Source organism: Oryctolagus cuniculus, chromosome X (genome assembly GCF_051225735.1).
Source record: "Oryctolagus cuniculus isolate XC-2025 breed Fujian yellow rabbit chromosome X, ASM5122573v1, whole genome shotgun sequence".
Taxonomy (NCBI): Eukaryota; Metazoa; Chordata; class Mammalia; order Lagomorpha; family Leporidae; genus Oryctolagus; species Oryctolagus cuniculus.
The window spans coordinates 81,336,337-81,361,459 of record NC_142888.1 but is presented as its reverse complement, the minus strand read 5'-3'; the positions used below and the strand labels follow the sequence as shown (position 1 = coordinate 81,361,459).

The following is a 25,123-nucleotide window of genomic DNA, read 5'->3' as shown; positions in this document are numbered from 1 at the left end:
CCAGGAAAAGCACCTGGCTCCTGGCTCCTGCCATCGGATCAGCGCGGTGCGCCGGCCGCAGCGCGCCGGCCGCAGCGGCCATTGGAGGGTGAACCAACGGCAAAGGAAGACCTTTCTCTCTGTCTCTCTCTCTCACTGTCCACTCTGCCTGTAAAAAAAACAAAACAAAACAAAACAAAACAAAAAAACACATGCTGACATTTTACCGAGGTCTAAAGGGAAACAAGGGAAACTGTATACTTCTTTAATTTGCTCATTTTTTCCCACAGTTTTAGAAGTTTTTTTTTTTTTTTTAAGAAAGTCACATACGTGAAAGCAGTAAGAATCAATAATTGGTTGTATTTTTATTTTAGGTAAATCATTTTTTTTTCCAAATTTAGACTGGTTGGTTTAATATCTGTTCAAATTGAAGTGGCTGATTTAAATAAATTCCTGAAACAACAGTTTCATGTTGTTGTTTAGAACCTTATTTCTAAAATGCATGATGGTTATACATTGCTTATTTGTATATGGATTTATGATAGTAAATTACTGGCAGGATAGTTATTTTAAAATCCTCATGCATGGTCTATTCTTATCTGGCAGCTATTATATTTGGTTTCATTTATTCTGTTTTCATAAATTAATTTTGTTTTAATTTATATCTGCTCAGTCCTAAGAAGTATTACGAAGCCACATGAACACTTTTTTTCATGAAGTAACTACATTTCTGAAATATTACCTTGATATAAAAATGTATTTGTTGAATTGGTGTTGACATTTTATAGTATTCTTTGTATTGCTTTAATTATCTTGGTATGTATGCCTAGAATATTAAAATACATAAAAATTCTATGTGTAGTTTAAGAAGCATCACTGTGTTCTTGGAAGTGGATTTTAGTCATCAGGTGGACAGCAAGTAATTATGAAACTTTCTCCCGTTACCTAAAATTTTTCTTCTTTTGTTTTAGCACACTTCCTGGGTTGTTACAGTCAATGGATTATTAAAACTGAAATGTTATCCTCCTGGCCAGCCAGAAAAATTTTCTACATTTTTGGATAAAGTTGTTGGATTACAAAAATAAACACTAAACCCTTAGCACTTTTTTTTTAATGGATTTGAATCATAAACCCTTAGCACTTTAAAAACACTCCTGAATCCAGTACATGAAATGTAGCCAAATCAAATTAAATGCATAATACTTTTTCAGAACAATATAATTAATAAACTTCTTACATCTATGGAATGTACATATATAAGAAATTTTATGGTGTACACATTTGCAATGGGGTCAGAATTCTAATTGCAATTTAATGTACTTATTATTTTTTACCCAGTCTTCAATATGTAGTGAGAATTCACAGCTTTGGTCTTAGAATTCCAAATGGATTTGGAATCATGGGAAGAAAGTGAAATTTTAAAAATTGGACAAATGCCGTAAAGGTAGTTAGCTTTGATGTTCCTGATAATTAAAAAAATGAAATATTAACAACTTTTAAAAGTTGAGAGGAGTTGTCTTTACCTTCATAATTCAGGGAACCAATATTTTTTTAAAGCAGAAATGTTGGATCGTGCTTTATGAAGTAAAAAACTCAATAATTGCCTGAAAAACATTAGATCTGTTTATCTATTTTACTTGGAGAAACTACTTTTGTCCTAAAAGATAGGGTGAAGTGGATGTGCTAACTCTTTTCCCTCTGTAACATAAGTAGAAATGACAAAATAATTTTGCTCAGTGTCAAGTCTTTACTGGTTTGAGAAGACTAAACCAAAAGAAACTATGCTAGTAGGACAGTAGGACTTACCGTTATCTTTTTTTAAGGATTCCCCTCTCACAGTTTTAATGGAAAATTTATTTTAATTTATGTGCTTATAAAATTAGTTTTACAAATTAGGTAGGCATAATAGATTAAGTATATGGTTTAAGTTCATGTGATAACTTGAGATAGAAACACTATTCTTTCTGATGAAAGTGCATGGTCTCAAGATCTTTAGAATAAAATAGATTATCCCTAAGTGTCCATAGTTCTTTGGTAGGTAGTTTCAATGTAACTTCTCCATAAAAGTAGATATTCACCATAAAAACCAACCTTCTCTTATCTTACCATCCCAAAATATTAAATGTTCCAAACATTTTAATTTAGGATGCATTATATGATGTTTTATAGGTTTATTTTTCTGATTGTGTTTTACTTAGACTAATGCCAAAATCAATTCTTACTAATGGTAGAAAGTGGTGACTGAGAAGTACTCTGGGTAGCAAATGGAAGACAACTTGGATTAAAACTAAAAAGTGAGTAATCTATATCTACATAGTTGAGAATTCATAGCACCATGATTATAGTTGTATATTAATGTTTTACTAATGTTTTAGGAAAAGTCCTGTTCAAATCCAGGGAGAGAATTTTAGCGTTTTTTGAGCCCTCAAAATTACATTTTTCTCATTTCAGAAAAACTGTGGCTTGAAGTTTATATTTGTCACTCAGTCCTTATTTTATGGCTCACAAAGGACTAACCATAGAGACTCTGAAAGTAATGAAAGGGGTTTACTCAAATAGCAGACAGCTAAAAAGCCATGATTCCTCAAATCCTTTGCTTTCTACTTTTCTGCAAGAATGCATAATCTACAGTACATTTCATTTAGCAGAAGCTTAAGCCAGTGGTGTCAATTCTAACATCTCTGACTACAGTTTTATCAATTATGGGGTTTTATTTCAATATTTTAGAGTCCTTCTGGCTTGCCAGGGAGTCTCAAGATTATGTAGTGTAATGCCATCATTTCTTAGGTGAGGAAAGAGATGAGAGGTTACAGTTTGCCTAAAATGACAACTTTTGGCACAGCCACCACTAGAAGCAGCTTCTTGATTTTCATTCTCGTGCTTTCTGTCATACCATAAGTTGTAAGCTTTTTGGTTCTTTATAGTTGTTTGCTTAGTATTTATCTTAATTACAGTAAACCCTCTCAAAGAAAGTTTTATTTATTTTCACAAGTAATTTTAGTAATTCCACACATGAATTTTCCTTTGGTGTATGGCAGCCTCATCTAGGGCTTAGAAATGTGTCATTCCTGAATTTTTGGGATCTAGCAAAATGTTCTGTGTAGAATTAGTACTAGCAATGAATTAATACTTTAAGACAAAGGATTATGGAGTTTTGGGAGTGGGAAAAGAATTTAAAGAATGTGTGCTACAAACCACTCATTTACAGATGAAAAAGGCTAAGGTAGATTAACTTCCAAGTTCACATCTTACTGTTCTTTATGAAAAATTGGTAATCAAAATTCTAATTGAAATGTTTCCTCAATATAAATTTGATTTCATTGCGTGACAGGGCCTCAGGTTTATAAAGTCGGTGACTAAGTGGAATATGATTAATTTAGCAGTTTTATATTAGAAATATTTAAGTTTCCAGTGCTATGAAAGAAGAGAGTTTGGTTTTCGGAAATTTACCCTGTGGTTAGGTTCAAAGGTGGACAGGTGTTAGTTTATGGTGTTGGAATAGATGGAAAAGTATGAGGTAGTGTGAGATAATTTTGGGAATGGAGATTTTAGGTGACTGTGTTTATAACTTGGGAGAAAAGAAAGAGCTGGAAGCATTTGGTGGTAAGATAGTACTTGGCATAGTGTTCAGGAATATTTAAAAGTTGTCACTATCTGAAAGTATTATCAAGTTTCTGATTTTTGATAGCTTAAAGTTCTACTTTGTATGCTTTTAAGGGTAAATAATATGTGGGTACAAAGGAAAATATAAATAGATTGTTGCTTTGACTTAGGAAGAATTTTCCATGACTAAAGTTAGGGATGACTAACAATAATGTAGAGGTTTTTTGGCCCTTTGTTACAGTATAGGCACTTAGTCTTTCTGATTTGTTCATGATATAGAAGATGAAAGGTGACCAAAACTGGGCATACAGTCTGAGAAATGAGATATAAGAAAGGATAGTTTTCAATGATTTTTCCAAAATATTTGGAAAGGATAGTCCTGAGAGCCATGTGATAACCAGTTTTCTACTCTACAACTAATAGCATGGTTTGTGGAGGAATGAAAAAGAACAATTGCAGTCAACCCTTGTTGAATGTTTCCACATCAGCTGCTAGTGAAAGTACTTTATAAATATGAATTCATTTAATCTTTACAATAACTCTATGAAATAGTTGCTGTTATCCCATTTTGCAAATGAAGGATCTGACCTCAGGATATGAAGTGAAAAAGGAGTTTTATGCCATTTAAGCGTTTTTAAAAAGGGTCCCAAAATTGTAATTGGAACACTGGATTCCAGTATGTAAGTACTTCAAAAAGTTTGTGGAAAATGGAAATAAAAGACAAGATTCTTTTAATGTGAAAATTCATGAAATATGTGCATTTTTAAAATATTGTCCAAGAACTTTTTGAAGACACCTGATGTTTCCATCATTTATGGGGATGGTAGAATGGAGCATTTAAAATCAGAAGACTATTCCAGCAATTTTTTTTAACTTTTATTTAATGAATATAAATTTCCAAAGTACAGCTTATAGATTACAATGGCTTCCCCCCCCCCATAACTTCCCTCCCACCCGCAACCCTCCCCTTCCCTCTCCCTCCCCGCTTCCATTCACATCAAGATTCATTTTCAATTCTCTTTATATACAGAAGATCAGTTTAGCATATAGTAAGTAAAGATTTCAACAGTTTGCATCCACATAGAAACACAAAGTGAAAAATACTGTTTGAGTACTAGTTATAGCATTAAATCACAATGTACAGCACATTAAGGACAGAGATCCTACATGAGGAGTAAGTGCACAGTGACTCCTGTTGTTGACTTAACAAATTGACACTCTTGTTTATGGCATCAGTAATCACCCAAGGCTCTTGTCATGAGTTGCAAAGGCTATGGAAGCCTTTTGAGTTCACCAACTCTGATCTTATTTAGACAAGACCATATTCAAAGTGGAAGTTCTCTCCTCCCTTCAGAGAAAGGTACCTCCTTCTTTGATGACCTGTTCCAGCAAATTTAATGTATACTAGCCACAAGTATATAACCTTGTTTGAGTTTTTTCATTGCACACTGACAACTATTCATAGAAACCATGTGGAGAAACTTTCCCAGTTTAGCTAGTTGCATATTATTAGTATTACTGTTTTTCCCTCGAATGTCTATATTTAAGGTTCTCTTTTGGTCCTCTTTATATATTTTTCCTGGAATTTTCATCATTCTCAGAGATTATACTATTGTTGATTCCCCTATCTGTATCTCCCAAATAATGATTTGAGCTTGTCAATGATATTTCCAGTTGCCTATTGGCCATATCTGTCTGTTAATTCTGTAAGCCCTTCTCCACAAACTAAAATACTCCTTTTCAAGATCCTTATTTCTATTAATGGAGTTAACCATTTCAAAATCAGTTAACCCCTTACATCTGATTGTTCACAGTAATCTCCGCTTTACTTCCTAAGCATCCCAAGCCTATTTATTTATTAGTTCAGTCTTATAAGTGGATAATAAGATCCTGTGTTTTATGTCAGCAGAACTTAAGATGTGATTCCTGCTCTGGAGGAGCTTTTAACCTGTCTAGTTATGGAAGCTCTGTGTTTTACTCATTTTTGAATCCTCTGCCTGAAACACAGTAGGCTTTATATAAATGATGTCTGTACTTTTGTAATTTAGTAGTTTTCTGCTTAGGTATTGGTTCTAAGAAACATTTACACATGTTTATTTCAAAGTGTCTTTGATTTGATTCCATGTAGTATTTCTCTTGTTCAGAAGAACGATGAGGCTATCGCATGGTATGATGAAGTTTGTAGGATCAAGCATTTATAGAAATGGCATGCCAAATTTAACAGTGCTAATCCTATAAAAAATCTTTAAGATATTTAACAGTCTGTCAAATAATGTTACCTGCTGGGGAATTGTCGTAAATCATGTTAAAAATCAAGTATATAAAAAGCAGTGTAGTGATTTCTAGTAAAAGATTACATGGACAAAAATTTAGGTTACTACCAAATAATATTTAAACTACTAATTAAATAGTGAATTCCCTGCATGAATATTCTAGTACTATCTTTATATATTGCTGTTAATTCTTATGTATTTGTAGGTGACTAAGAAAAGGTAGACAAATCTACAGGAATGTAGAATCCATGCTTCTGGTTGTTAATATCAATTCTTGAGAAATATTTTGAAGAACTTTTTATATTGTTATACACTTCGATCTTATCTCACTTCTAGATATTTATGTGCTTTTAAAGCACATCCTGGCCAAAATTCTTTCTTTTGTTTGATACACTATCATAACTTCCAAAATGACTTTATTTTGATGGCTGCAATCTTGTTCTAAATGACTAAGTTTCTTTTTAAAATACTTAATACTTACTCGTCTCTCCCTACTCACACATATACATAGCAGTGACAGGTGCCTGCTGGTCCCAGATTAAGAATCCCTAGTTTGAGGCCAACTTCATTAACTTCATGCTTTGGTCTTTGATTATTAGTTTTGATACTAACTTCTATATTATTTTATAATTATAATTTCATAATTCTTTTAAACCCTTCTGATTAAATTTGTATAGCGATACCCAGTTTTTATAATGCAGTGTTAATTGTAAGCTTTTCACATCAAATTGAAAACATCAAACATCTCATTTGGAAACTAACCTTAACTCTTTTAAACTGTTAATTCAGTGTCTGTAACCCATAATGCTGTGTGTAGCACTATTTCTAATTGATAAAAAGGATTAAATGGAATTTTTCTAAAAAATTATAGTTACTGTTTTAGGATATTTACTACATTAGGCTATTTGGCAAAGGTGACCATTGAGGCAATACAGTATTGGATTTACTTATTTACTGTGAAGCATGCTTCTAAAGTACTTGTTTGTTAAACTATCATGGGCACTGCTTAAGTGATATCTGTGAGAGCACATACATTGCAATTTTTTCATTGTTCATTTCTCCCTTAGTACAGGATAAAATACTGTTGATCCAATGCAAGTGTGAAGTGTATGTATAGTATACTCCCCAAAGTTAGCAGTGGAAAGCACTCCTAAATCTTTAGCTTAAATTATTAATTTTCATAATCTCGGTTTTCTCACTTGTGAATTAATAACACTAGCTTTCCTTATATGTAATTTCTAAGGCATAAAACCAATTGTGTGGCATGTTTAAAAATAAAAAAAAAGCCTTTGAAATAATACATTTTTCTCTGTTAGTTTTTGTTTTAAGAAATAGGAATATGCAGAGATTTTCCCCTAGAATTCAGTCTATAGCCCTAAATGATACAGAGAGCAGATTCTTAATTGAATTTCATATTAAATTCATTTTCAGGCTCGAGTTGAGGTTATAGTTAGAGATTTAAAGTTATTTAGAAGTTTAAGTGAGTTTTTCTAATATTTTAAAACAAAGAATGTTCTGGTTTATTATTCCTCCTCCCAACCATTCTATCTCAAGACTGATCAGACACTGTAACTATCTTAGGTCAACAAACAACAACCCTGAGTGCATTTCTGCAGCAAAGCAATCAATTTTAAATAATAGTACTATCCCCCCCCATCTCTATTATAATACATCAAGTGGAAAAAAGGGAAGAGAAGAAAATGAAAGAAAGTGGTTCTCAGTAATGCTTTATTTCGTTTTTCACTTCTATGCAAGGATTACTACTCTGGCAGATATCTTTTTTTTTCTCGTTTTTATTTTCTCCTTCCTAAAACTTGAAAAGATTGAACAGGGTTGTGAGGCTATTTTTTTTTAACCATTGTGATTCCCTTACCTCCTAAATTCTGCTTTGCTATTTTTTTTTTTGAATATCCACCATTAAAAATAACAGATTCTTGTTCCAAGGTGCTATTAAAAACATTTGTTAAAAGTTTACCATTATATATTCAGTAATGAAAGACCTTAAAAAGATGTTTTATAAAGTTGAAGAGTTAATTTCTCCCAGTGGACCCCATATTACTTGATACTAAAACTATTTAAAATTATTTACTATGAAGTTTTTAGATACTGATTACCTTTTTCAGTAGGTTCTGTTATAAGTTTATAAAAGATTTGATCTGCTTATTTCGTTTGATAAGGTCAAATTTATTCAGTTTTTTTTAAAAGATTTTTATTTTATTTTACTTGAAAGCCAGAGTTACACACAGAGAGGAGAGGCAGAGAGAGAGGGAGGGGGGGAGAGGGAGAGAAGCGGGGAGAGGGGGGAAAGAGAGAGAGGGAGGGAGAGGGGGGGAAAGAGGGAGGGAGGGGGAGGGGGGAGAGATGGAGAGGGAGAGAGAGAGGGGGGAGAGAGAGGGAGGGAGAAAGGGAGAGAGGGTGAGAGGGGGGGAGAGAGAGGGAGGGAGGGAGAGAGGGAGGCCATAGCAGAGAGCTGGATCAGAAGTGGAGCAACCAGGTCTCCATCCGGCACCCATATGGGATGCCGGCACTGCAAGTGGCAGCTTTACCTGCTAAGCTACAGCGCCGACCCCAAATTTATTCAGTTTTCTATAGGCCAATCAATCTCACTTTTTTGCTTGGATAGTAGCCTAACACCACCACAGCTATTTTTATGGCTAATGTTGATCACAATTTTGACTACTGAAGGAAGAACAAATCTGTTACCCACCACTGAATCACAGAATAATTTCTTAGACTTGTAAGAGAGCTCAGAGATCCTGCAGCTCATCTCTGTTGTTTTACAGAGAAATTAAAGTGGCATAATACTTTTCATGATACTGTATTTCCTCTGAGAAACTAACTCAAAAGCATTATGTTGCATACATTAACAATTACACTTTGAATGTCACAGATTATGTATGCTTTAAAAAATAATTCTGGGCAAAAATACACCTCATTTAGTTGATTGAAACATGAAGAGGGGCCAGCTCTGTGGTGCAGTAGGTTAATTCTCCACCTGTGGTGCTGGCATCCCATATATGCCCGTATATGCATCCCATATGAGCAACAGAGAGATCTTCCATCCCTGGTTAACTCTCCAAATGTCCACATTACTCAAGGCTGGGTCAGGCCAAAGCCAGGAGCCAGGTACACCATGCAGATCTCCCACATGGGTAGCAGGGATCCAGGTACTTCAGCAAACATCTGTTGCCTCTCAGGGGTGTATTTGCAGGAAGATGGATTGGAAATGGAGGCAGAACTTGGACCCAGGCACTGTGGTGCATCCCAAGCATCAACCTAACCTGTTCTACAACTTCTGTCCCACCTTTGTTTTTGACCAAAGAATAATTTGGTGAACTACTTTGTCGGGTAGCAGCTAACAGCAATTAATATTTAATGAAGCATTTGTGTGTAAAACACTGAACATGTAGTGTTTTATATAATTATTACAATATCAGGTTTATATTATAGAAAAATATGTACAGCAATATGTTTCAAATTTTAGAACATTACCAGATGATCCATGGTGGAAAAAAATTGGGGGAAAGTCTAAGTCAAAACAAGTCAAGCAGTCACTTTAAACATTCCTTCTGGTCTTTAATATTACTTGTAGGCATTATGAATCACAAAGATAGAATTATAGTATAGAATGTTTCCTGAAAATTTGGCCTTGAAATCTTCTTTTTAACATTTAATAACTTGTGGAACACATTGTTTTAGAGCAGTAGGTCTAAAGGTATATTCCCTGGATCAGCATCAGCATCAGTTGAGAGCTTTGCATTCGCAAATTCTTAGGATCCCAGATCTGCTAAATCAGAATCTGGGGAAGAGGCAATCTGTTTTTAACAAAGCTTCCCTTGAGAATCACTGTTCTGGATGTTTACAGGATTGGAATAGTTTTATGATGCCATTATAGTCAGCCAATTGGGATTTCAAATGCAATAGATAATTTAAAGGACAATAAAAATACCTTGAAATGCCTTTCTGTTATGAACAAGATTAAGTCTAGCCATGTCCCATGAGTCTTCCTAAAAATTCTATTGTACTAATATGGATATTGTAACCTATATTTATCACTTTAGCCTTCGTTCATATTTTTGCTGCTTTGGCATATAATTCCTCTGTATATTAATTGTGTAAACATCGGGAGACTGTATAGTTTTAGTTCTGATACTGTTAGCGATTGCATATAAAAATGCAGACAAGTCTTATAATTAATCAAAATCTGTCTCTTCATCTATAAAATGAGAATTCTTTTGTAGCCACAAAATTCAGCTTTACTGATTTTCCCAGTTCATTCTGCCATTCTTTTTCTTGCTCGCTAGCAATAAAATGTTTATATTAAATTTTTATTGTTTTAATTTAAGGTAGTACAATAAATAATTTAAAATATTCATTAATTCTGCAAGGCTTATAGCAAGCAGCATTTCAGTGTCCCACTCTTCTCCATCTATGATCTTGCTTCTTGTAGGTGAACATATTATTTTATATGTATTGTAGGTAATATGCTCAAATGAGATTTTGTTTTTAAAATTTGAGTGTTATCTTTAATCTTTCTACATGTAAGAGAACTCAAATTTATACATTAATTTGACAATTGTATAAATTTATAGCAGTGATACTTTGGTATATGTAAGCATTGTGGAATTAGTAAATCAGTCTGATGAGCTTATTCATCTCACCTACCATTTTTAAAACGCTTTTAAATTTATTTATTTTAAAGGCAGAGTTATGGAGAGAGTGAGAGACAGAGAGAGATGTTCCATCTGTTGGTTCACTTCCCAAAGGGCCACAATGACCAGGGCTGGGCCAGGCCAAAGTCTGGAACTCTATCCAGGTCTCCCATGTGGGTGCAGAGGCTAAGGACTCAGGCCATCTGCTGCTGCTTTCTCAGGTGCATTGGGGAATCTGGGTCAAAAGTGTAGCAGTCAGGACTGGAACCACTGTTCATATCAGATGCTGGTGGTGCAGATGGTGGCTTAACCCATTCCACCATAATGCAGACACCACCCATCATTATTTTTATGGTGAGATGTTTGAAACTTATTTTCATAGTGATTTTAAAATATACTGAGGCTCGCATTGTGTAGTGGTAAAACCGCCTCCTGCGATGCCAGCATCCTATATGGGCACCAGTTCGTTTCCTGGCTGCTCCTCTTCCCAACAGCTTCCTGCTAATGGCTTGGGAAAAGCAGTGAAAGATGACCCAAGTGTTTGGGACCCTGCCACTCCTGGAGACCCAGATGAAGCTCCTGGCTCCTGGCTTCAGCCTGGCCGAGCCCAGTCCATTGCAGCCATCTGGGCAGTGAACCAGCAGATGCAAGATCTCTCCTTATGCAACTATTTCAAATAAATAAATAAATCTTTTAAAAATTAAAATATATATTATTGGTTATAATCCCTCTGCCTCCTGTCTCTCTGAAACTTTGTAACATTTGATTAACAACTCTCATGGGGCCAGCGCTGTGACTCAGTGGAGTAAAGCCCTGGCCTGAGGCGCCAGTATCCCATATGGGCGCCAGTTATAATCCCAGCTGCTCCTCTTCTGATCCAGCTTTCTGCTATGTCCTTGGGCCCCTGCACCCACGTGGGAGACCCAGAAGAAGCTCCTAGCTCTTGGCTTTAGATTGACACAGCTCCAGCCATTGTGGCCATCTGGGGAGTGAACCAGCAGATGGAATACCTCTCTCTGTCTCTACCTCTCTCTGAAACTCTGTCTTTCAAATAAATAAAATAAATGTTTTAAAAAAAACCCTCTCCCATTCTCTATTTCTCCATCTCCATCCCCACTCCTAGCCTCTGGTACCCTTTATTCTAACTATATACTTCTGTGAGTGAAACTTTTTAGAATTCACATATATGAGAATACTTAAAGTTTGTGGAAAATGGAGTTATTTGGGTACAAAATACTTTTGCATGTTTCGTGTGTTTTCAGGGTCATTTAAAAAAATTGTTGGCAATACTGTTATTCTGGAAGTTTACCTCTATATTTTCTACTAACAACTTTAAGTTTTTAATCCATTTTGATTGATTTTTGTATATGATGTGAGACAAAGATCCAATTTCATTCTTTAGTAAGTAGATGGCCAGTTTTCCTTTAAATGTATGGTGAATTTCTGGGCTTTTTAAAAAATATATTTATTTATTTGAAAGGCAGAGTTAGAGAAACAAGAAGAGATCTTCCATCTGTTGGTTCACTCCCCAAATGGCTGCAATGGTCATGATTGGTCCAGGCCAAAGCTGGGAGACAAGAGTTTCTTCTGGGTCTCCCACATGGGTGTAGGGGCCCAAGTGCTTGGCCCATCTTCTGCTGTTTCCCAGGAGCATTAGCAGGGGGCATGATTGGAAGTGGAGCAGCTGAGTCTTGAACTGGCGCCCATATGGGATACTGACATTGCAGGTGGAGGCTTAACCCCCTATGCCACAATGCTGGCCTGAATTTCTAGGCTTTCTACCTGATTCTGTAGATGAATGTGTATGTTTTTATGCTACTACCATGGTATTTTTTTTTTTATTTTTTTTGACAGGCAGAATTAGACAGTGAGAGAAAGAGACAGAGAGAAAAGGTCTTCCTTCCATTGGTTCACCCCCGAAATGGCCGCCACGGCCGGCGTGCTGCACCAATCCGAAGCCAGGAGCCAGGTGCTTCCTCCTGGTCTCCCATGCGGGTGCAGGGCCCAAGCACTTGGGCCATCCTCCATTGCCTTCCCGGGCCACAACAGAGAGCTAGTCTGGAAGAGGAGCAACCGGGACAGAATCCGGCACCCTAACCCGGCTAGAACCCGGGGTACTGGCACCGCAGGTGGAGGATTGATGCTGCTAGCTTTGTTCTTTGTCTTCAAAGTTGTTTTGACTATTAAAGATAGTCCCATGTGAATTGTAAAAACTATTCCATTTCTGTGAAAAATATCATTGAAATTTTGAGAGGGATTACACTGAATCTGTATATTGATTTGCATAATATAGGCATTTTTACAATATTTTTCTGACTCATGAACAGGATATGCCTTTCCATTTATTTGTGTTTCCTTCAACTTATTTCATCAGTGTTTTATGGTTTTCAATATATAGGTCTTTTACTTCCTTTGGTTAAATTTATATGTAAGTATTTTATTTTTATTGTTATTGCTGTTATAAATGAGATTAGTTTCATAATTTCCTTTTTGAATAACTCCTCAATAGTATATGGAAACATTGCTTATTTTTGCATGTTGCTTTTGTATATCCTACAAGTTTTTTTAAAAAGATTTATTTATTTATTTGAAGGTCAGAGTTACACAGAGAGAGGCAGAGGGAGAGTAGATTTTCCATCTGCTGGTTCATTCCCCAATTAGCTGCAATGGCCAGAGCTGTGCCAATCAGAAGCCAGGAGCCAGGAGCTTCTTCCGGTTCTCCCACGTGGGTGCAGAGCCCAGGGGCTTGGGCCATCTTCTACTGCTTTCCCAGGCCATAGCAGAGAGCTGGATCAGAAGTAGAGCAGTGGGACTTGAACCCGAGCCCATATGGAATGCTGGCACTGCAGGCAGCGGCTTTACCCACTACGAACTGCACCGGCCCCTATCCTGCAAGTTTACTAAATTCACTTTTCACTTCCAATGGTTTTTTAGTTCAATCTTTAGGGTTTTCTTGTGTGTGTGTGTGTGTGTGTGAGCACGCGTGCGTGCAAAGATAGATGATCATGCTGTCTGCAAATAGAGAAATATCGCTTCTTTCTGTTCAGAAAGATTTTTTCTTTTGCCTAATTGCTGTGTCTGGGACTTAGTACTGCATTGAAAAGAAATCGTGAGAGTGTTTCTTTGTCTTCTCCTGATATTAAAGAAAAACTTTCAGCATTTCACTGTTAAGAACGATTTTAACTATGAGTATAGAATATATGTCCTTTATTGTGTCAAGGTGCTTTCTCTCTATACCATGTCTGTTGAGAGTTTTTAATCAAGAAAGATTTTTGCTAGATGTTTTTTCTGCATATATTGAAATGATCATATGATTTTTAAATATTATTTATTTGAAAGGCAGAGTGACAGGAGGAGCTAGAGTATGAGAATGCTATCACTTCCTTCTGTTGGTCTACTCCCCAAATGACCAGGGCAAAGCCAGAAACAGGAATTCCATCTTAGTCTCCCATGTGGGTAGCAGGACTCAAATACTTAAGACATCTTCTGCTGCTTTTCTCAGGCCGTAACCAGGAAGCTGGATCAAAAGTGGAACAGCCAGGATTTGAACTGGCACACATATGGAGTGCTGGCATCACAGGTAGTGGCTTTATCCACTAAGCCACAATGCTGGTCCCTGAACCAGCACTTTAATAAAAGAATGGTGGCATTGCTAGTGGTGCTTAATCAACTGCACCACAATACTGACCCTGATTATATAATTTTTATCCTTCATTTTCTTAATCACATTTATTGATTTGCAAATATTGAATAATCCTTGCATCACAATAATAAATCCTACTTGATCAAGATCCATGATTATTTTTTAAAAAGTATTATTTGTTTTTAAACTTTTATTTAATAAATATAAATTTCAAAAGTACAACTTTTGGATTATAGTGGCTTCCCCCCCATAGCCTCCCTCTCACCCACAAGCATCCATCTCCCACTTCCTCTCCCATCCAATTCTTCATCATGATTCATTTTTAATTATCTTTATATACAGAAGATCAACTTGGTATATATTAAGTAAAGATTTCAACAGTTTGTACCCACACAGATACATAAAGAATAAAGTACTGTTTGAAGACTAGTGTTACCATTAATTCACTTAATACAACACATTAAGGACAGAGATCCTACATGGGTAGCAAGTGCACAGTGACTACTGTTGTTGATTTCACAATTGACACTCTTGTTTATGACATCAGTAATCACCCGAGGCTCTTGTCATGAGCTACCAAGGCTATGGAAGCCTCTTGAGTTCACAAACTCCGATCTTATTTAGACAAGGCCATAGTCAAACCAGAAGTTCTCTCCTCCCTTCAGAGAAAGGTACCTCCTTCTTTGATGGCCTGTTCTTTCCACTGGGATCTCACTCACAGAGATCTTTCATTTAGATAATCATTCTTTTTTTCTTTCTATGCCTGCAAAACTCTCATGGACTTTTTAGCCGGATCCAAATGCCTTAGGGCTGATTCTGAGGCCAGAGTGCGGTTTAGGACATCTGCCATTTCTATGAGTCTGCTGTGTATCCCGCTTCCCATGTTGGATTGTTCTCTCCTTTTTAATTCTATCAGTATTAGCAGACACTAGTCTGGTTTATGTGATCCCTTTGACACTTAATGATAGGTCATTATGATCAATTATGAACTAAAACTGATCACTTTGACTAGTAAGATGGCATTGGTACCTTGATAGGATTTATTTGGAATCCCCTGGCATGTTTCTAGCTCTACCATTAGGGTAAGTCCGAGTGAGTATGTGCCGAACTGTACATCTCCTCCCTCTCCTATTCTCATGCTTATATTTAATAGTGATCACTTTTCCGTTAAATTTAAACACCTAAAAATAGTTGTGTGTTTATTAAAGAGTTCAACCAATGGTATTAAGTAGAACAAAAAAATACTAAAAGAATAAAGTAGTAAGTTGTTCCTCAACTTTCAGGACAAGGGCTGATCAAGTCATTGTGTCTCATAGTGTCCGTTTCACTTCTACAAATTTCCTTTTAGGTGCTCGGTTAGTTGTCACATATCAGAGAGAATGTATGATATTTGTCCCATTGGGACTGGCTTAATTCACTCAGCATGATGTTTTCCAGATTCCTCCATTTTGTTGCAAATGACTGGATTTCATTTGTTTTTACTGCTGTATAGTATTCTATAGAGTACATATCCCATAATTTCTTTATCCAGTCTTCTGTTGATGGGCATTTAGGTTGATTCCAGGTCTTAGCTATTGCGAATTGAGCTGCAATAAACATTGAGTTGCAGACAGTTGTTTTATTTGCCAATTTAATTTCCTTTGGGTAAATTCGAAGGAGTGGGATGGCTGGGTCATGTTGTGGGGCTATATTCAGGTTCCTGAGTGTCGCTCCCCCTCTTCGTGGAGGAACGACACTAAACCCTGCCTAGGCTTCATATCCCAGTCACGGCACCATTATGTCGCTCCCCGTCTTCGTGGAGGAACGACACAGGACCCTGCGCTGTTCTTTCATCTGCTCGGCCCTCCCCGGGTTTGCTGCTGGTTCTTCCCGGGTTGGCTACCGACCCTTCCACCTCCGTGGAAGGGCGGTTTCCCCTGCCACATTCCCCACCTCCGCGGGGGAGCGGCGCACCGCCGGCCGGCTCTCTCGGGGGCTGCACAGGTGTTCCCCTTAGATGTTCCTGGTGCATGTTGTCTCTCTCCTCCTTTATAGTCCTCTTCCGCCAATCCCAACTCTGCTACCCACACGCCGAGTACGCTGCTCTCCTCCAATCAGAGCAGGTCCTGCTGCTTATTGGTTGAACTGGAGGCAGCTGTGTAGAAGCTGTTTCTCCCTTCTCAGCGCCATATTGTGGGAGAGCAGATGCATAGAATAAGTCTTAATTCCAGTAACTTAGTCTAGTCCGAGTTGCTCCCAGTTGCTCCCCACACTGAGGAGTCTCCAAACTGTCTTCCATGGTGGCTTTACCAGTTTGCATTCCTGCCACAGTGGATTAGTGTCCCTTTTTCCCCACATCCTCGCCAACATCTGTTGTTAGTTGATTTCTGTATGTGAGCCATTCTAACCAGGGTGAGGTGAAACCTCATTGTGGTTTTTATTTGCATTTTCCTGATGGATAGTGATCCTGAACATTTTTTCATGTGCCTGTCGGCCATTTGGATTTTGTCTTTTGAAAAATGTTTAGGTCCTTGGCCCATCTCTGAAGTGGGTTGTTTGTTGTTGTGGAGTTTGTTTTGTTATTGTGGAGTTTCTTGATCTCTTTGTAGATTCTGGTTATTAATCCTTTATCAATTACATAATTTGCAAATATTTTTCCCATTCTGTCGGTTGCCTCTTCCCTTTCCTATTTATTTTGCAATACAGGAACTTTTCAATTTGATGTAATCACAATTGTTAATTCTGGCTTTGACTGCCTGTGCCTTTAGGGTCTTTTCCAGGAAATCTTTGCCTGTGCTTATATCTTGCAGGGTTTCTCTGATGTTCTCTAATGATTTGATGGTGTCGGGTAAGTAGGCTGTAAATGTTTGGATTGATTTCTGGTGTTTCTATTCTGTTCCATTGGTCTATCCATCTGTTTCTGTACCAATACCATGCTGTTTTGATTATAACTGCCCTGTAGTATGTCTTGAAATCTGGTATTGTGATGCCTCTGGCTTGGTTTTTGTTGTACAAGATTGCTTTAGCTATTCGAGCTCTCCGTCTCCTGTGCCTCCATATGAATTTCAGAATCGTTTTTTTCCAGATCTGAGAGGAATGTCTTTGGTATTTTGATTGGTATCACATTGAATCTATAAATTCCTTTTAGGAGAATGGACATTTTGATGATATTGATTTCTTCCAATCCATGAGCATGGAAGATTTTTCCATTTTTTTGGTATCCTCTTGTATTTCTTTATTTAAGGTTTTGTAATTCAGATCATAGAGATCTTTAATGTCCTTGGTTAAATTTATTTGAAGGTATTTGATTGTTTTTGTAGCTATTGTGAATGGGATTGATCTTAGAAGTTCTTTCTCAGCCATGGCATTGCCTGTGTATGCAAAGGCTGTTGATTTTTGTGCACTGATTTTATATCCTGCTACTTTGCCAAACTCTTCTTTGATTTCCAGTAGTCTCTTAGTAGAATTTTTTTTTTGAAAGAAAGGCATTTCTTTTTTATTTATTTATTTATTTATTTATTTTTTGACAGGCAGAGTGGACAGTGAGAGAGAGAGAGACAGAGAGAAAGGTCTTCCTTTGCCGTTGGTTCACCCTGCAATGGCCGCCGCACTGCGCTGATCCGATGCCAGGAGCCAGGTGCTTTTCCTGGTCTCCCATGGGGTGCAGGGCCCAAGCACCTGGGCCATCCTCCACTGCACTCCCTGGCCACAGCAGAGAGCTGGCCTGGAAGAGGGGCAACTGGGACAGAATCCAGCGCCCCAACCGGGACTAGAACCCGGTGTGCCGGCGCCGCTAGGCGGAGGATTAGCCTAGTGAGCCGCGGCGCCGGCCTCTTAGTAGAATTCTTTGGATCCCTTAATAAAGAATCATATCATCTGCAAGATTATTTATTGGAAAGGCAGAATTACAGAGAGAGACAGGGAGAGAAAGCTCTTCTGTCTGCCAGTTACTTCTCAAATGGCCACAACAGCCGGAGCTGGGCTGGTCTAAAGCCAGGAGCTTCTTCTGGGTCTCCCACATAAGTGTAAGGGCCCAAGTACTTGGGCCATCCTATGCTGCTTTCCCAGGCACATTAGCAGGGAGCTGGATCGGCGTGTTTGATGTGCTTTTAACTTTGGAAAAAAAAAAACAGCTGGAACAGCTGGGACTTGAACCAGCATCCATATAGGATTGCAGACAGCATCTTTATGTGCTAAGCCACAAGGCAGGCCCCTGTGAATGATTCTTCTAATGTTTTGTTGAATTCTATGTGCTATGATTTTGTTGAGAATTTTTGCATCTGTATACATCAGAATACAGATGACCTGTAGTTTGTTTTTTTGTAGTGGTAGTGTCCTTGTCCAGCGTGTTATTAGGGTAATACTGGCCTCATAAAATGAGTTACAAAATATTCTCTCTTCTTCCATTTTCCTGAAAGAGTTTGAGAATTGGTATCAGTTCTTTGACTATTTGGTAGAATTCAGCAGTGAAGTTGTCAGATCGTGGACTTTCCTTTGATGGGAGAGTTTATTACTAATTTGATCTTAAACATTAGCTTAATAAGATTTTCTAATAATAGTTTAGTTTCAGTAGGTTATGTCTAAGAATTATCCATTTATTTTAAGTTATCCAATCCATACTCCCCCCAGTGGTAAATTTTTTTAGTTTTGGTAAAGTCCAGTTAATCGATTTTTTTTTTTCTCATGCTATATCTAAGACCTTTTTATCTAACCCAAGATCTTGAACATTTTCTGTGTTTTCATCTAAAAACTTTGAGGTTTTATTTTACATTTATCCATTTATTTATTTATTTGAAAAGCAGAGTGAGGACATTTTACGGGTAGGGGAGATGAACAACCAGGACACATATCTGGTGGTTCACTCTCCAATGGCCACAACAGTCAGGGCTGAGCCACACCAAAACCAGGAGCCCTAAACTCAGTCTGGGTCTCCCTACATGGGTGGCAGGGTCCCAAGTATTTGGGTCATTTTCTGCCACCTTCCCAGGTACATTAGTAGGGAGCTTTATGAGGAAAAAGAACAGTTGGGACTGGAACTGGGACACTGATATGCGATGGCAGCTATCACAATCGGCTGTTTAATCCACTGCACCAGAGTGAGCCTCCTTTTTTACATTTAAATCTATGATATTTTTGGGTGTATTATAAGCTATGAGATATAGGTTGATGGTTCTATCGTAGAAGCTGTGAGGTATAGGTTGATTTTTTGCATATGGATTATCAGTTGTTTTGATAGCATTTGATGAAAGTACTGTATTTTTTCTGTTGAACTGCTCTTGTACCTTTGTCAAAAATTAGTTTACCATCTTATTGTGAGTCTCCTTTTGTGTGTTTACCTTGTGTGTTACTTTTTTTAAAAAAGATTTATTTATTTATTTGAAGTCACAGTTACACAGAGAGAAGGAGAGGCAGAGAAATAGGTCTTCTATCCACTGGTTCACTACCCAGTTGGCTGCAACGGCCGGAGCTGTGCTGATCCGAAGCCAGGAGTCAGGAGCTTCTTCTGGGTCTCCCACATGGGTGCAGAGGCCCAAGGACTTTGGCCATCTTTTACTGCTTTCCCATGCCATAGCAGAGCTGGATGGGAAGTGGAACAGCCAGGTCTCTAACTGGTGTGTATATGGGATGCTGGCACTGCATGCAGCAGCTTAACCTGCTGGGGCACAGCGCCTACCCCTTGTGTTACTTTTTGTTTGTTTCTTTTTATCTTCCTGTCTCTGATTTTTCATCACTTTAGTTCCAGTTTTCTTCTGTTTTTTGATTCTCCTGATTTCCCTTCCTCTGTTGCCTTCTCGAAATCATGTTTGTAGATTGCATCAATTAAAATTTTATATACCTTATTTTATATACCGACGCTGTGTCATAGCGGATAAATCCGCCACCTGCAATGCTGGCATCCCATATGGATGTGGGTTTGAGTCCCAGCTGCTCCACTTCCTATCCAGCTCTCTGCTATGGCCTGGGAAAGCAGTAGAAGATGGCCCGAGTCCTTGGGCCCCTGCACCGGCGTGGGAGACCCGGAGAAAGCTCCTGGTTCCTGGCTTTGGATCAGCAAAGCTCCAGCCATATCAGTCAATTGGGGAGTGAACCAGCGGATGGAAGACTTCTCTCTGCCTCTCCTTCTCTCTCTGTGTAACTCTGACTTGCAAATAAATAAATCTTTAAAAAAATTTATATACCTTGTTTTTAGTTTAAAAGGCAATAGATATGAAGAATTCAGGTTTTTCCTATAAGCAAAATATGTCAAATGTATTAACTTTTAAATTACAGCCCTTAATTACTTTTTTTTTCCAGTGAATTAGTGGCCTTAAAGAAATGAGGTAATCCTTGTTTTCCAAACAGTATGGTTCAGAACTTTTGCAAAAAAAATCACTTACCCAATATTATAGTTTCTTTAAAAAAAAGTAATTCCAGATTGTCATGCTAAGGGAAGTCAATATTTTATTCCTTTTTAAAACCATGCTTTTATTTAGTTATACAAGTAGTAGTTGATGCTTTTTCTATAGGGAGTAATCAGGTTTACTACTGGAAGCACAAATATAAGAAAAACAATTTTAAAACCAGCTTACCGTGGCACTTCTCCAAAGCCAGCTTTTGACCTATTTAAATTATTTTAAAAAGTAGGAAAGGAATTGGATTTCGACTTTTAAATTAAAATAAGACACTTGATAGTGAAATCAAGCAATACAAATGATTGGTCCTGTCTTTTCCCCTTAATATTTTACTTTGATTTTCTCGAAATCCAGGGCAGTTTTTCTGGAATAGTACTCTAATAATACATTGTGTCCAAACCCCTCTTATATAGTGCCACAACATTTTACATGTAGTCTACTAGAACATTTGTGGGTAAGATATGTTGCATATGCTGCTTTCATTTAAAATGCTTATGTTTTCCATTTTTAAGAAATATTTCTTTTTGCATTGTCCCTTGTTATTAGTGTCATATAGTACTTTGGCAACATTAGTCAAAAATCATATCAAGGTTTCTTAGCACAGCTAATAGGCTTAGTTTTTGTGATTCTAGCAGTTACTACTATCTTAGAACTAAATGAGATTATTTCAGCCCCATACCTGAAATATCCCCAGATAATCGCTTTGGTTTTTTAGTTTGCTTGAACTGTGACCTCTACCCCTACAGATCAAGGGAGCTCCCTGCCTCCTTTGCTTATAAAAAAAGATACTCTTAATGTAAAACTTAGTAGTTAATTAAGTTTAGGCATTCCTGCAACTATGAAGCAAGCAAGGAACTTGGGTAGAGACTGTAGGTGAAAATTCAGGCAGAGATCTTAAGGCAGTGTGATGTGGACCAGGCTGTATTCTACACACCTGAGCCTTATCATAGTCCCCTTTGCAGCCTCGTGCAACAGTTGCCCTGAGTTAAGCTGCATACTTCTGGTCCCAAAGCTCAGCTGCTTATGCATACTTTTCTCAACCTTGGGCTGATTGGGTTAATCCCTCCCTTCCCCAATGAGGTAGCTCTGTGAGCGCCATGTCCCTCCCTCCCTTGTCTCCTTCTCAAGTTCCCCATTCCTAGGAGCATTGGCTCTTCCTCTTCTTTTCACAGGGTCCCGACCTATCCTGGGCAAGCCAGTTCTTTGCTTCTGCTCCTGCGAAGTGCCGAGGTTCTGCAGTGCTGACTCCAACTGCCTTCTCCTGCCTAGACCTGGGGCTGTTTTCCAGATATCTGCATAAACGGCCCTTGTCACTCCTACTCATTCCTCCCTGCATCCTGCTTTTTTTCTTTTTGCCACACTTTGTTCCTTCTTCTGCCCTGCTACGACCCTGCACAATGAATAAAGGATGGAAAAAGTACTGCGGCCAGAAGTCTCTGAGTGAGACATCAATGGATGAATATTTAGGCAGCTTAGGGCTGTTTCGAAAGCTGACTGCCAAGGATGCCTCTTGTCTCTTTCGGGCTATTTCGGAGCAGGTAAAAGAAAAACATATCTGTCTTCCTTAAATTGAATGTTAGCAGTTTGAGATATGGCATGGTCCTGTAGCTAAACATGTAGCCTACCATGAGATTAGATTAGGTCCTGGAAAGAGCCTCTCTGCACCTTATTAGCTTGGTGTGTGCTAATTCAAATATTGCTGTATCTTTGCTATTTTTTCCGTTTTCTAAATGCCAGTTTGCAGGAATGATAAGATAGTGGGGTTAAAGAAAACTTCGAAATGTATCTTGATCCTTTGTAAGTATCCCCTCCTTCCTCTAAATTTTATGCCCAAGAAAAACTACAGGCTGTGCAAGTAAGAAGTAGAAGGGAGGAGAGGTGGGGGGCTTAACAGAATCATCTCTTCTCAATCTCACTAAAGTTGATAAACATTTTAATAAGAGGACTGTAATTTGCCAGTTCCCTTCATATGTTCTGAATAAAGGAAGCCTAGTGTCCAGTTCATAGTCTTAAATTTAGAAGCCTCTGTTTCAAATGACTGCTGACAGTGAGCTGATCTTTTTCTTCTTTTTAGTTGTTTTGCAGCCAGGTCCATCATTTGGAAATCAGGAAGGCTTGTGTCTCATATATGAAGGAAAATCAACAAGCTTTTGAATCTGTAAGTAGAATACATACCCAGGGGAGAGTTGTTGGTATAGAGTATGTAGCAGGTAGGAGAAAGAATTTTGAGCACCTACATGTGAAAATTAGATTATGTCATGCAATCTCTTCTCTTAGCAGCAAATATTTAATTCTCAGCTGAATTCCTTGCCACTAGCTAACGTGCTTGGGCCTTCTTTCAGAATTAAGTTGTGTTGTAGTCTAAAAAATTTAAGAAAGAATTTATTTGTCTTTCCCGTTATCCCCGAACAACAAAAACCCAAACCCAAAAAAGTGACGTTTTGACTGCTGATTTGTATTATCCATACTACTGTTTTCTTGAACAGTTAACTAGTTTGTGAGAGGTTTTGCTGTTAATATTTTAAAATGTGTATTTTAAAATGTGTACAAATGGGAATCTACTTCTGTTCTTTTGCTTACTCCTGTACACAATCGTTAGAAGGAATTTTATAAAACTTAATTGTAAGCTAACAAATTACTCAAACTCCTAGTCCTTACATTTGACAAATTGTAGTATTGGAATTCTGCCACTAATGATTGATTTTAAGTAAAACAACTTTCAAGGTCTAATTTGAAGTGTGCCTTTTTGTATGGCTGTTTATTTTTTTGACCCTTCTAGCCCTTCCATTACTATTTGATTTCTTCTGACTATGTTGAGGGTATTTGCCTTCCCGCTGTTCGAGGTTTACTCTTAATTTTCTCAACAGGTTTCAGTAAACTATGTGATGGCTTCTTGACTTGTAAGCTTATTACCTTGAAGCTTGATTGTAGTCCTCTTCACACCTGGGGAAAGGATTATTAGTGACATTACTTCAAATGCAAGACTGTGGTGTAAAGCAGTGCATCTCAAGTATTTTTGTGCATACAAATCACCTGGGGATCTTGTTAAACTACAGTTCTGATTCAGTAGGTCTGAACTGGAATCTGAGATTTCTGCATTTAACAAACTCCCAAGTGATGCTTGCTGTTGGTTCATGGACTACATTTTGAATAACAAAGATGTGTGTAAAATCTTAAAACTACATGGATGAATCTCAAAATAATTACACTGAATGTGAGAAGCCAGGCACTCCCTCCTTCCCCAAAGTTTATTCTGTGTGATTTCCTTTATTTAAAACTAGAACAATATAAGCCAATCTGTAGTGACAGAGAGTAGATCAGTGGCTATATATTAGTTATAAATGGGCACAAGGAAACTTATAGGGGTGATAGATAATTCACGATCTCAATTGTATGGATGGTTTCATGGATGCATTTGTAATTTGTACTATTTAAATTGAACAGTGTATTGTATGTTAATTATCCCTCAAAACTCTTGAAAATAAATGAGGAAAACTTAAAAATTGATTTAAGACTAATGATATGTGGGCATCAAACTAGAAATCTTATGTTTCCTGAATTTAATTTGATTTTAGTTTTATTTAGTACATTTTACATTCAATAAAATTCATCATTTTAAGTTTAGCATTTTTAGTGTTGCAGTGACACAGAATCATGCAACTGCCATCACAGTCAAGATACAGAATGTTTCCATCGCCCATAAAAGTTCTCTTGTGCCTGAGCTTTTTTTGAAATGAATGATTCAGGTTCTCTTTAAAGTTCCTCAGTTTAACTTTGTAAATGCATGTCTCCTGCCGAATTTGAAGTCCTTATAATTATCAGTCTTATTTGATTCATGAAAATCATCAAATTATTTTAAGCTGGCATTTCAAAAGAAGCTCAGAGGCATACCATTTGATGAAATGCACTGGTATGTGGATAAGCTAAGAGCAACTCCTAAGATACTTTGATAGGATAGTGTTTCTCCACTCATAACTGTTGTGTATGTACAAATCTTCTTGAGGTGCTGTGCAAAATAGTAATTTAATACTATAATTGTTGAGCTAACCACAAAACCCATTGGAACATAATATTGCAAAATATAATCAGATTTCAGTAATGCTATGTATTTGGTTAAGTCAAGTTTGTTTTATTTTTGAAGTATGTGGAGGGATCTTTTGAGAAATACCTGGAACGGTTGGGAGATCCCAAGGTAAGATCAAATATGGGGGTTTAATCTTTTCAGAGTTATTTGGAATAGTAGCCTAAATCTGTGTTGCTTTATCCAGGCCCAAAATACTTAAGTAGCCAGCTGTGTTGAGTCAACTAATTTTTGGAAAAGTTTAGAGACTGGCAGTGGATCTTGTTTTGTGTTGAATATTGACAATTGTTAACAGTCTGATCCATAGGCTAGGCAGAGTACACACTGCTTGAGAAAAGGACAAACTTAAGGCTTTTCACTTTAATGGGGGAGGAGGGTGGTGATGAATGTTATTTTTGTATTGTTATTTAACTAATTCCCCTGATTTGTAGTTATCCTCCTTTTATGCACTTCACATAGACATAATTTTTATGTAATGCAATTAATTCCATAGTTCTAGGCTTATAACACATAGACAGAAT

General features: G+C 37.4%; 1 protein-coding gene across 19 annotated transcripts in view; it reads left to right on the top strand.

Annotated features, from left to right (window-relative positions):
- The window catches only part of LOC100342997 (ALG13 UDP-N-acetylglucosaminyltransferase subunit), a 96,277-nt gene that overhangs the window by 6,843 nt on the left and 64,311 nt on the right, over positions 1–25,123 (top strand). For 6 of the 19 annotated variants that reach the window (XR_016227951.1, XM_089324194.1, XM_089324193.1 and 3 more), the window contains exons 1-4: positions 21,448–21,601; positions 21,694–22,059; positions 22,596–22,679; positions 24,663–24,713. Coding sequence is in view for 18 of the 19 variants with exons in the window: in XM_089324194.1 (XP_089180320.1) it covers positions 21,545–21,601; positions 21,694–22,059; positions 22,596–22,679; positions 24,663–24,713 (558 nt within the window). In the remaining variant the exon portion in view is untranslated. Of the gene's footprint in view, positions 1–2,177; positions 2,274–21,447; positions 21,602–21,693; positions 22,060–22,595; positions 22,680–24,662; positions 24,714–25,123 lie in introns of those variants that run through there. The other 13 variants (XM_089324197.1, XM_089324198.1, XM_089324200.1 and 10 more) reach the window with 5 other exon arrangements.